The sequence below is a fragment of the Lithobates pipiens genome, unplaced genomic scaffold, assembly GCF_037356315.1.
Source record: "Lithobates pipiens isolate NorthernLeopardFrog02 unplaced genomic scaffold, aLitPip1_a1.2 Scaffold_19, whole genome shotgun sequence".
NCBI lineage: Eukaryota > Metazoa > Chordata > Amphibia > Anura > Ranidae > Lithobates > Lithobates pipiens.
In genome coordinates, this window is record NW_027507764.1 from 247311730 (window position 1) to 247324816 (window position 13087).

Genomic DNA, 13087 nt, shown 5'->3' on the forward strand with positions numbered 1-13087 from the left:
GCTAAAATGTTAAAAAATGGGAATGCTGGATTAGCAGATAAGGGAAGGGTGTGATGTAGAGTCAAGGATAATGGGGCCCTACCTCTGGGTGATACCAGGAATTCGTCTTTGCTTTTCTTTTTTGCTCCTTGGAATTATGCATAGTGAATTAAAAGAAATTGTATACTATTTTTGATAAATGGCTGAAAAAATATTGTAGTGCATTATATAAACAAAGGTATGTATGTTAAATGCTGGGGTGGTGGGTGAAAAGAGAAAGTGAAGGATGTATAAATGTGTATTTTGTTTCTTATCTTTTTATACGAATAAAAAATTACTTTAACCACTTGCCGACCGCCACACGACGATATACGTCGGCAGAATGGCACGGGCAGGCATATGGGCGTATATATAAGTCCCTGCCTTCCCGCGGGTGGGGGGCCCGATCGGGCCCCCCCCCCGGTGCCTGCGGCGGTCGGCATTCGTTCGGGAGCGATCCGGGATGAGGGGGCGGCCATTCATTCATGGCCACCCCCTCGCGATCGCTCCCGACGAATAGAAATGCTCCGTGACATCACTTCCTCTCCTCACAGGAGAGGAAGTGATGTAATCTCTCCTCCGTGCCGGTATTTTTCGTTCCGGCACCGAGGAGAGAGGATCGGTGAGTTGCACCAACACACCACACGTACAGTAGAACATGCCAGGCACACTCACACCCCCCCTTTACCCCCCGATCACCCCCCCAATTACCCCTGCCCCCCCCCCAGTCACAGTGACACCAATTGCATTTTTTTTTTTTTTTTTTTTGCATTGGTGTCATTTGTGACAGTAATAACTGTTAGGGCAGTTAGGGTTAGCCCCCTTTAGTTCTAATGTGCCCCCCTAACCCCCCCAATAAAGGTTTAACCCCGTGATCACCCCCCGTCGCCAGTGTCACTAAGGCTGGGTTCACATTGCAGCGGTTTATGAGAACGAATGTGATTCGCACCGCACTGCAGTGCAAATCACATCCGATCTCTGTGCGATTCGAGTTCAGCCATACAGATAGTATGGCTGAATTCGCGCCGCACCCGCTGCAAATTCGCACGGGACCCTTTTTTTGGTCCGCAGCAGAATCGGATCGCATGGGTGTTCACACCATGCGATCCGAGTTTGCAGATCGCACTGCGATATGCGAACTGATATGGGGGTGTCATTAACATTTCACTGTCACTCCCAGCAGTTCGCATAGGGCAGTGTGAACTGCCGCCGGGAGGCATGCGATGCGGGAACCCGCCGCGAATTCGTGGCGTTCCCGCATCGCTCCAGTGTGAACCCAGCCTAATAAGCTATCATTTTTCTGATAGCTGTATTAGTGTGACAGGTGACGCTAGTTAGGCAGGTAGGTATTTAGGTTCGCCGCAACTTTTTATAGCGCCAGGGACCCCCATATACTACCGCATAAAGCCCCCTGATTGCCCCCTAGTTAACCCTTTCACCAGTGATCACCGTATAACTGTTACAGGTGACGCTGGTTGGTTAGTTATTTTTTTATAGTTTCAGGGCACCTGCCATTTATTACCTAATAAAGGTTTAACCCCCTGATCACCCGGCGGGTGTCCTTTGTGACTGTAAAAACTGTTAGGGCAGTTAGGGTTAGCCCCCTTTAGTTCTAAGGTACCCCCCTAACCCCCCCAATAAAGGTTTAACCCCGTGATCACCCCCCGTCGCCAGTGTCACTAAGGCTGGGTTCACATTGCAGCGGTTTGAGAACGGATGTGATTCGCACCGCACTGCAGTGCAAATCACATCCGATCTCTGTGCGATTCGAGTTCAGCCATACAGATAGTATGGCTGAATTTGCGTCGCACCCGCCGCAAACTCGCACGGGACCCTTTTTTTGGTCCGCAGCAGAATCGGATCGCATGGGTGTTCACACCATGCGATCCGAGTTTGCAGATCGCACTGCGATATGCGAACTGATCTGGGGGTGTCATTAACATTTCACTGACACTCCCAGCAGTTCGCATAGGGCAGTGTGAACTGCCGCCGGGAGGCATGCGATGCGGGAACCCGCCGCGGATTTGTGGCGTTCCTGCATCGCTCCAGTGTGAACCCAGCCTAATAAGCGATCGTTTTTCTGATCGCTGTATTAGTGTCACAGGTGACGCTAGTTAGGCAGGTAGGTATTTAGGTTTGCCGCAGCTTTTTATAGCGCCAGGGACCCCCATATACTACCGCATAAAGCCCCCTGATTGCCCCCTAGTTAACCCTTTCACCAGTGATCACCATATAACGGTTACAGGTGACGCTGGTTGGTTAGTTATTTTTTTATAGTTTCAGGGCACCCGCCATTTATTACCTAGTCTCACTAGTGTACCCCTAAATTTAGGGGTGTCTACTTTCCAAAATGGGGTCATTTGGGGGGCGTTTGTGCCATCTTGGCATTTTATGGCCTTCAAAACTGTAACGCCCTTAGAAAGCCTGAAGGCGGTGCTTGGTTTTCGGGGCCCCGTACGCGGCTAGGCTCCCAAAAAGTCCCACATATGTGGTATCCCCGTACTCAGGAGAAGCAGCAGAATTTATTTTGGGGTGTCATTTCACATATGCCCATGGCATGTGTGAGCAATATATCATTTAGTGACAACTTTGTGAAAAAAAAAAAAAAAAAAATTAAAGTTTGTAATTTTCCCGCAACTTGTGGCAAAATATAAAATATTCCATGGACTCAACATGCCTCTCAGCAAATAGCTTGGGGTGTCTACTTTCTAAAATGGGGTCATTTGTGGGGGTTTTGTGCCATCTTGGCATTTTATGGCCTTCAAAACTGTAATAGGTAGTGAGGAGTGAAGTCAAATATTTTCGCCCTTAGAAAACCTGAAGGCGGTTCTTGGCTTTCGGGGCCCCGTACGCGGCTAGGCTCCCAAAAAATCCCACACATGTGGTATCCCCGTACTCAGGAGAAGCAGCAGAATTTATTTTGGGGTGTCATTTCACATATGCCCATAGCATGTGTGAGCAATATATCATTTAGTGACAACTTTGTGTAAAAAAAAAAAATATATATTTTTTTGTCATTATTCAATCGCTTGAGGCAAAAAAATAAAATATTCAATGGGCTCAACATGCCACTTATCAATTTCCTTGGGGGGTCTACTTTCCAAAATGGGGTCATTTGGGGGGGTTTTGTACTGCCCTGCCATTTTAGCACCTCAAGAAATGAGATAGGCAGTCGTAAACTAAAAGCTGCGTAAATTCCAGAAAACGTACCTTAGTTTGTAGATGTGACAACTTTTGCGCAAACCAATAAATATACAGTTATTGACTTTTTTTTTACCAAAGACATGTGGCTGAATACATTTTGGCCTAAATGTATGACTAAAATTGAGTTTATTGGATTTTTCTAATAACAAAAAGTAGAAAATATCATTTTTTTTCAAAATTTGCGGTCTTTTTCCATTTATATCGCAAAAAATAAAAATCGCAGAGGCAATCAAATACCATCAAAAGAAAGCTCTATTTGTGGGAAGAAAAGGACGCAAATTTTGTTTGGGTACCACATTGCATGACCGCGCAATTACCAGTTAAAGCAGCGCAGTGCCAAATTGTAAAAAGACCTCTGGTCATTTACCAGCAAAATGGTCCGGTCTGAAAGTGGTTAAAAAAAAACAAACAAAAAACACTTATACAGCAAGTGAAAGTATGTTGCATGGTTAGTGTTTGTTTTTTTTTTATTTTTTTTTATTTATTTTTTTGCCCAACTCCAGGAATTTGAAGAAAAAGAAAATCGACCCTTGCCGTGGGCCCCCTTGCACTATAAAGGTTAATTGCTTGTTATGTCTAGGGGTAAGATACTTACCCTGTTCCCTGCTCTGACCATCTCAGACTTCCCTCTTCTGAAGCTGTGGGCTGGAGGGCCTCTTAGTGTTATCACGTACAATGGAGGGCTATTAACCCTGCATTGTACATGGTAGGGTTGAGTGTGTGACTGCAGCTGTGAGAAGCTTAGACAGGAGGATTGAAGAGTGTGTGGGGGGGGGGGGGGGGGGGACTGGTTGCACTCTGATTCAGGCCAAATTCAGCTACTTACACTGCTTGCATTTTTAAAATACATTTAATGATGTATTAATGATTGCAAAGCTGTATTAATGTGTCTTTTATATCTGCCTAGAGTTTGACTTTTACTATCTCCTTCCCCACCTGTAGATTTCTTTGATAGTAAGACACCTGTGGTCTCCCATTCTGGGTCTATTTTGAAGGCTGACATTCAAGAAAAACTGGTAGAGAGGTAAGATTTGAAATGCTATCATGCAAACACTTGAATACAACAAAACAAACTTCTGCCATAATTTCAAGGCCAAACCTTGATTGCACCAAATAGCTAAACTGATAAGTTCTGAAAGTAAATAACTCACAAAATATTTCCAAATTCATCAATGTACTATCAATCTAAAACATGGGCAAACCGGTAAATTAAAAGGCATTGTGTGTAAACAAGTGAAAGATGGATTTGCAAGATCTTTTCTGCAATGGCAGGGAAACGGGTAGGTAATGTTTGTGTGGTGTGGTGCAGTGCATAGACTGCATAAAGGTAACACAACTTTTTAGCCTTTAGAGCCACTTGAAAAAGTGTAACAGGCTGATAAAAAGTCGTTTGTAGATGAAAATGTATGAGTAGTTAAAGCAAGCAACAAAATGTGGTCCTTTTGCTGTTTTGTTTATGGATTAGTGATAACTGGTGCAACAGTTCTAAAAACATGCTTTTTGGGTACACTGATGAAGGAAAAGAGAGTGTTCAAGGTCATTTGACACCTGCTCTCCCCACTGGAACTCGGTGGGCGTTCCTGCAGTGGATAGGCTTCTAAGAATCAGAAAGATATAGGGTGTCACTTCTGGGGGGGAACACCATCATCCCTGGGTGCTTTTAGGTTCATTAGGTTCGGGCCTTGGCAAGTGCAGGGTAAAGGGAAACAGCCTGACCTGGTGCCTTTTTTAGTGGGGGAAAAGTGCAACAATGGCTGCTACAATGTGGTTTGTCTCGGACGGCTATGGAGGCTTCACCCCAATAAGCTCCAATGGAGGTAGGCTCCAGCTCACAGGTCAGGGCTTTGAGAGTCTTGCTATGCCCTAACTCCTGCATATGCTCTTTCTGACATGCCACCTGGTCTCCTTTGGTGGTGGACACTTTGTTACTAGGCAAGGTGAGATGTGTATCTAGGAAAGTGAGCTTTATTTGTTTCTTTTTGCTACAGCACAAAGTTGCTGAATAGAGCAGAAATACTGCGTCCAAGAAGTGTGCTGTATGTTCTGTTAAATTAGGTTAATCTTGGACCAAGCCTCTGTGTTGTAGCTGTATTGGTTGTCTTTTGAAAGATAAATCTGCTCCAGAATGTAACAAGTGGTTCAATTCTGTTATGGAAGAATTGGCTTCTACTTTTCATACATTTAGGTGTCCCTTAGCGGATATGTACGATCCAATCTGCAAAGAAGTCCATGATCTTGAGATGCTTCCTTGTTGATTTGTGCAGCATTTACTTAAGGTGGCTCCGCAAAGTGATTGTGCTCTGATGCCTGCTACCTTTGTTGCCTTTAAGGAACTAGGTATAGCTGTTTTGATTACCTAACTGACAATCTCCTTGATCTAGATACAGTAAACTTAAGGATGTCCAGAAGCAATCCAGCTGCAGGTTAGGCAAACAAATGGCCGCAGGCCCAAACATAATGAGAAGAGCAAAGCTGTGAACTGCCTGCAGCTTAGAGAGCTTGCTGGAGGGGTCTTAAACCTGAAGATGGCTTAAGATGAGGCCAAATATCCACCTGGTAGAACTTAGAGAAAAGGGAGACTAAAAAGCCCAAGTGGTAACCTTGATTTGACAGATTTGAGAAACAGTTGTCTTAAGTTAAAAAGCTCTGGAAATACTCATAGATTTAATTGAGTACACCTTGTCAGGAAAGAATGGAACTTGAACCTTGCACCATGTGGGTGGATGATGGCCTGCTTGTGCCATCTTGCGATGGTGAAACCAGAGCATTAGTACAGGGCCCATCTTGGTAAACAAAAAAGAAATAGCCTGTCTGAAAGAAGTAGAGGCTGAGATGGACTCTCAAACCTGAACCACACCCAGACAGTAGAAGGAAACTTCCTAGGGTGAACTGGAGGTAGATTGAGGAACCTTAGAATGTCCTGGTTGAGGAGTTAGATGGAATCTACCCTAAGAACTGGGCCTCAATACCACCTTGTCCTGTGCAAAACTATGAAGAATTCCTTATCAGATAAGGTTGCCAGTTCAGACACCTTCTTCATCAAAGCAAAGGCTTTCTAATGCCACAGAATCACAAGGGGAAACTATATTGGAAACCCCCATGTACAAGTGTTTTAATCAATGAGTAGGAAACCAATGGCCTCCAAAACAAAATAGAAAGGGTAGGTACCTAACTAATAGTACTGACAACTCAACGCTGGCCCAAATCTGGCTGCAGGAGAGGATTTGTCCCATGGAGACATTTCTGGGGAGGTAATCCTGAGGCTTACACCAAAGTAATCGTGCATTGCATGTCCAGAGATAGATTTTACAAGAAGCAGATCTCCCAGCTTTGCATCGGGATGCCTAGACTCCAGAGTGCCCTGTCTCTCCATAACTTGAGATTTAGCTGCCATGCTGCTAAAGGCAGCATCCATAAAGCAGGATGGCGAACTGCTCCTTGGAAACAAATGATTCTGATCCAGTAGAGCCCTCAAAGCATCCTTTCAGGTGGACGGACCATCCAGGAACAAAGAGGAACACCGGAATGCTCTCCATTATGAACCTGTGAGACAAACCAGTACTGAGGTACTGATCCCGCAAAGTCACCAGAACATCCATGGCTTCTACCAAAGGACTACTCTACCCTAGATGAAACTGCATAGCCTTTGTTTTGACCTGGATGCCAGTAAGTCAACCTTTTGGAGTTGCCTACTTCTGAAATGCTGTACCTACTGGAATTGCTCCAGGAGTAGTGACCACTCCCCTGGGTTCATGCACTGAAGTCTGCCTGCCACTGTGTATGTCTGGAATGCACTTTGCTGACAAGACTGGAGCGTAAAGTTTTGTCAATATGATCCAATCTATTTCTTTGCTACTGCAAACTTCTAGATCCTTCTGACAGTTGATGTATGCTATCCTAATGGTCTTTTATGTTGTAATTCAGATTGTATAACCTTCCATGAATAAGGTCTAATTTAAGGACAGTAAAAAACATCTGAAGCTTCTAATGTTGGGGAATTAAACTACAAGGACCAAGTCTCCTATAATCAAGGGTGTCTATGGCTCCTCTCCAGACTGACTGGCACCCATCATGGGGATTTATTAAACCATATAAGAATAGGACGTTGATAATTATCTTCAATGCATGTTAAGTCAGAAATCTCCTAGGTAAAGGGAGGCTGTTGCAGATTTGGTATACTTCAACATAAATTTGCACCTGAATCCTGTCTCTTAGCGCGTCTAAATGCAGAATGGACTAATGCCCTATGGACTTTGGATCAGTGAACCATTCTGCCTCAAGAACTGGTGTGAAAAAAACACTGACCCAGAATTTTGAGTGGATATGCAGAGATCAGGAGGAGAGTAATGAAAACAGGATGTCTCTTAGGAAGCTGCATATGAGAAGGCTTTGTAACCTCAACCAGGTTTCTGGGTTGTTCCGAAGAGACCGTGTCCCAGACAACAATGCAGTCCACTTACTCTGAGGAACAAAAGTACAGAGTATTTTGGGACTTTGAATATACCCCAGTGTGCACACTTGCCACGCAAAAAGAAATTATTTTCCTATATCATACAGTGTCAGGTCACCTGAATCCAGGTGATAGATGCATCCCGTTGGGGTCTGGAGTGCACCGCAAGGTAGTGGACCCTACGGCTGACTCCTGCAGATAAAGTTCTAGGTGATACAAGACGGAAGGGACTCTGTAGTACTAACACTGATGACACTGGGAGCTAGAACATGAGATTTCCCAAGGCACAGAATTTAAGAGCCAGTGGGTGTTCACCAGAGGCCCTTAGTGGTGGGGATGGATTTAGCTGCATTCTGGCTCCTGGTTGTGACCCCTAGTGCCTCCCAGCTCACGGTAGACTACAGGGAGGTAGAGGGGAAGCGGCAGACTGTGACAACAAAGGTTAGAAGATAGCCAAAGGTCGGGGGGGGGGGGGGGGGGGGAACAAGCAGGTAAGGATGGTCAGGGGATAGCCAAAGGTCAGGGTAACAAGCAGGCAGGGATAGTCAAGAACAAGCCAAGATCAGTAACTGGAATCAGACATAGAACAGACAGCAAGTAGCACACGGAAGCCCAATACACAATATTGATCAGCAGGGCTGGCTTTCAGTGCACAGGTTTATATAGAGTTCACTGATAGGGGCTGGGGTGGAGCCATGCTTTGAGGAAAGATTACTTAAGCAGTCAGGTGAGAGTGGCTGGCCTCTTATGCTGAACACATGGAGAGAGGTAAGCTGACAAACATTACTGCATAACCATAACAGTAACCCCCCCCCCTCTCTTGAGTCCTCTCCCTCCCCTGTCTGGGCCCAGGCTTAGAGGGAAACTTCAGATGGAACCTCTTCAAAAGAGGAGGTGCAAAGACCTCAGATGCAGTGATCCAAGACCTCTCCTCAGCACCAAACCCTTTCCAATGCATGAGGTACTGAAGAATGCTTTTACAGAGCCGAGAATCCAGAATTTAACTAACCTCATATTCCTGATTATCCTCCGAGACTGGGGCTGCAGTAGGGAGAGGATGATTGAACTTATTGAGGACTAAAGGCTTCAGAAGGGCAACATGGAAGGATTTAGTGATTTTGAGGCTTTTAGGAATTTGGAGTTTGAAACAAACCGTATTCAGTTTAGAGGTTATAGTATACGGACCAATGAACCTTGGAGCAAACTTTAGAGAAGGAACTCGGGGCTTGATGTTCCTGGTGAAGAGACAGACTTTGTCCCGTGGCTGAAGGAAGCCGTTTTTACACCTGCGGCGGTTTGCAAAACCTTTGAATTTGTCAGTGGGTGCCTGGAGGGAATCGTGAGCGTCACTCCAAATAGAATTGAAAGACTCCTGAGCCACAACCAAAGCTGGAATATCTGGAGAACAGGTATATAGATATAGGTATAAATGATATTGAGGGATTTGCAAAAGGCTCTCCAAAAAACGAGATGTAAATTGAACGCCCCTGTCGGAAACAATATGAGAAGGAACCCCATGGAGATGGAAAATTTCTCGAACAAAAGTGGGAACCAAGGCAGGAGCAGAAGGAAGACCATGAAGTGGAACAAAATGAGCCATCTTGGAGAACCATTCGATTACCACCCAAATGACCGTAGTATTTTGTGACAGTGGGAGATTGTCGTGGATTTTATTACCAATGTGAGACCAGGGCTCCTTAGAAATGGTCAAGGGCATGAGATGACCAGCAGGGGCTTGTGTGGAGGATTTAGACTGAGCACAGACATGACAAGCCTTAATGTAGACTTTGACATCAGAGCGGAGATTAGGCCAGTAGGGATGACTGATGAGCAGGAAAGATCAGAGGAACCCAGCATGACCTGTCACCTTGGAATCGTGTCCCCAACGAAGGATCTTGGCTCTTAGTTCAGTGGGGACAAAGGTCTTGCCAGGGTGAATTTTTGACTCCAGGGTGGTAGAATGGGCAACCGTGCATGAAGTTGGAATCGTCTCAGGTTCAGGGGTGGACTCCTCGTCCAAAGTTTCAAATGACCTAGAGAGTTCATCAGCCCGACCGTTGCAGGGACTAGGTTTGTACGTAAACCTGAAATTAAAACAAGAAATGACTCCACCTTGCCTGTCTGGGATTCAGACATTTAGCATTCTGTAGGTACTGTCTATTCTTATGATCGATAAAAATCGTTATGGAGTGAGGGGAACCCTTCAAGAGATGACGCCACTCTAACGCTAATTTAATTGTGAGAAGTTCCTGATCACCAATTAGCATAATTTCTCTCTGCCTGAGAATTTTTTTGGAGAAGAACACACGTGGTTGATGTCTCTTCTCAAAGGATTGAAGAAGCACAATTCCCACCCCCATTGAAGAAGCGTCCACTTCAATAAAAAATGGATCCCCAGGATTAGGTCTCCTCGAGAGGTCCAGAAACAAAGGCCTGTTTCAGGTCATCAAATGCAGAGACAGCTTCAGGAGAACAGTCCTTGGCATTCGCACCCTTCTTGGTCAAAGCTATAATAGGCGCAGCAATGGAAGAGTAATTCCTTATGAACTGCCTATAATAATTTGTGATGCCAGGAAAGCACTTTGTGGCCTTGAGGCTAGCAGGAAGAGGCCAGTTGGTAATGGCTAAGACCTTTCCAGGATCCATACGACCCAAACTCGAGACAAAATTCCAGAAACAGGACCTCAGAACATTCAAAGGAATATTTCTCCAGCTTGGCATACAGATTATTATATCTAAGGTGCTGAAGTACAGTGCGGACATGGTTTCTATGGACAAGCAGATTTTCCAAAGATGAGAATGTGTCATCCAAATAGATGACGACAAGCTGGTACAGCAGATCCCTGAAGATTTAATTGACAAAGTTTTGGAACACAGCTGGGGCATACCGAGGTATTTGTAATGCCCGTGTCTAGTGTTAAATGCAGTTTTCCATTCTTCACCTTCCCAAATCCAGATTGTATGCACCTCTGAGATCGAACTTGGGGAAAATGGAGGCACGCTTTAACCTGTCGAATAGCTCAGATATTAAGGGTAAGGGATATTGATTTTTGATAGTCGCCATGTTTAAACCTCGATAGTCGATGCAGGGTATCAAGGTACCATCCTTCTTGGCAACGAAAAAGAACCCTGCACCTGCAGGCGATGAGGATTTCTGGACGAAACCTCTCTAGATTCTCTGCAACGTACTCTGACATGGCCTGGGTCTCTGGGATGGGCAGAGGGTGGGTACGACCCCTGGGCAGAGTTGCTCCAGGGACGAGGTCAATAGCACAGTTAAAAGAACTTTGGGGAGGAAGCACCTCAGCTTATTTCTTACAAAACACTTCCCGGTAATCGCTGTATGCAGCAGGAAGATCAGAAGATACAGATGTGGTAGATACCGTAAATCTCTCCTTAGGGGCCATCTTGAGAAGGCAGGATGAGAAACATGAGGGACCCCAAGCCAGGATCTGTCTAGAGACCCAGTCCAAATGTGGAGAGTGGAGCTGTAGCTAAGGAAGGCCCAATACAATGGGGGTAGAGGCCTTGGGTAGAACGAGGAAGGATATCCACTCCTGGTGGAGTATCCCTACAGACTTCTTAATAGGTAGAGTCAGGAAGTGGCTAGGGGCCCCAGGGAGAACAGTGCCATCAATTTCAAAGACTACCAGTGGCGTAGTGAGGGGCAAAAGGGTAAACTTCATGGAAGAAGCAGTTTCCCAATCCATAAAATTGCCAGCAGACCTGAAATTCCGATATGCAAAGATCGTTTGAGGAGACGTGCCTACATGAAGGAACACCGGAAGAAGGTGGCGAGATTGGTGGGTCCAATATGAGACAAGCCCATAGTTCTGCACCTAGCACATTCTTTGGGGGTTAGCCTGGTCTGGCCCAGCTGCATAGGTTCCTCAGCAGGCAGAAGATGCTTCATGGAATGAAGGAAGGGGAGCTCAGACTGACTAGGGCCCAAGGAGTGCTGGCTTTTTTTTTTTTTTTTCTTCTAGGGATCTCTCCTAAAAACGAATGTCAATCTGGTTACACGAGGAAATTACATCGTCCAGACCAGCAGGGATGATTCTTCCCACTAATTCTTCTTTCACTCGGTCAGAGGGGCCATGTAAAAAGGTTTCAACCAGGGCCTCATTGTTCCAGCTCAACTCAGCTGTGAGGATACGAAACTGAAGAGCATATTGTCCCACTGAAGAAGATTCTTGACAAAGACTTAAAAGGGCCCTAGCCGCTGAAGAAACCTGAGCTGGCTCCTCGAAGATGTTTTGAAAGAGCTTCAAGAAGTGGGACAGGCTGGAAACCACAGGATCATTCTTATCCCACAGGGGGGCAGCCCAGTCTAAAGCTGCAGCCCAGGCTAAAGCTTCGCCGGAGAGAAGGGAAATAATATAGGCTACTTTTGCCCTATCAGACAGGAAGTTTATAGGCTGGAGTTCAAAATGAATGGTGTGTTGGCTGAGGAACCCCCTGCAGGCCTTGGAGTCACCAAAGAAATGGGACAGAGCTGGCAGTTGTTAGTGAATGTGTGGCTGCGTCTGCGACCGGAATAGGTGCAGCCACCGATTGCAGCCGCGGATTGGTCCATGGCTGATAAAATCGTCAGGTCACCTGAGTCCAGGTGACAGATGCACCCCGTTGGGATCTGGAGTGCACCAAGGTAGTGAACGCTACGGCTGACTGCTGCGGATTGAGCTCTAGGTGTTACAAGAGAGCAGGTACTCTATAGTACCAACACTGATGACACTGGGAGCTAGAGCATGAGATTTCCAACGGTGGGGAATCTAAGAGCCAGCGGGTGTTCACCAGAGGCCCCTAGTGGTGGGGATGGATTTAGCTGCAGTCTGGCTCCAGGTTGCGACCCCTAGGGACTCCCAGCTCACGCTCACGATAGACTACAGGGAGGTAGAGAAGAAGCAGCAGACTGCGACAACAAAGGATAGTCAGAAGATAGCCAAAGGTCCGGGCAACAAGCAGGCAGGGATAGTCAAGAACAAGCCAAGATCGGTAACTGGAATCAGACGTAGAACACACAGCAAGTTGCACATGGAAGCCAGATACACAATATTGATCAGCAGGGCTGGCTTGCAAATGCACAGGTTTATATACAGTTCCCTGATAGGGGCTGGGGTGGAGCCATGCTTTGAGGAGAGATTACTTAAGCAGCCAGGTGAGAGTGGCTGGCCTCTTAAGCTGAACACATGGAGAGGTAAGCTGACAAACACTACTGCATAACCATGACCTGGTTTGTGTATATATAAAAAAAAAAAATTCAGAAAATATAAAAACACACACATTTTTGTCTGTGAAATACATTACAAAGATAAGCGCATTAAATCTTCTGAGAAGGTTTGTTTGCCCGTGGTAACAGTAAATGTCTATATCTACAGACGGCATGTCATGCAAATCTTAGCCTATGAACTCCCT

The 13087-nt window shown here is 45.7% G+C and overlaps 1 protein-coding gene across 1 annotated transcript in view; it reads left to right on the top strand.

Moving 5' to 3' along the window:
- Nucleotides 1-13087, top strand: part of ZNF830 (zinc finger protein 830) — an 83576-nt gene that overhangs the window by 37418 nt on the left and 33071 nt on the right. The window contains exon 6 of the mRNA XM_077491890.1: nucleotides 4165-4246. Within this exon, the coding sequence (XP_077348016.1) occupies nucleotides 4165-4246 (82 nt within the window). The remainder of the gene's footprint in view (nucleotides 1-4164; nucleotides 4247-13087) is intronic.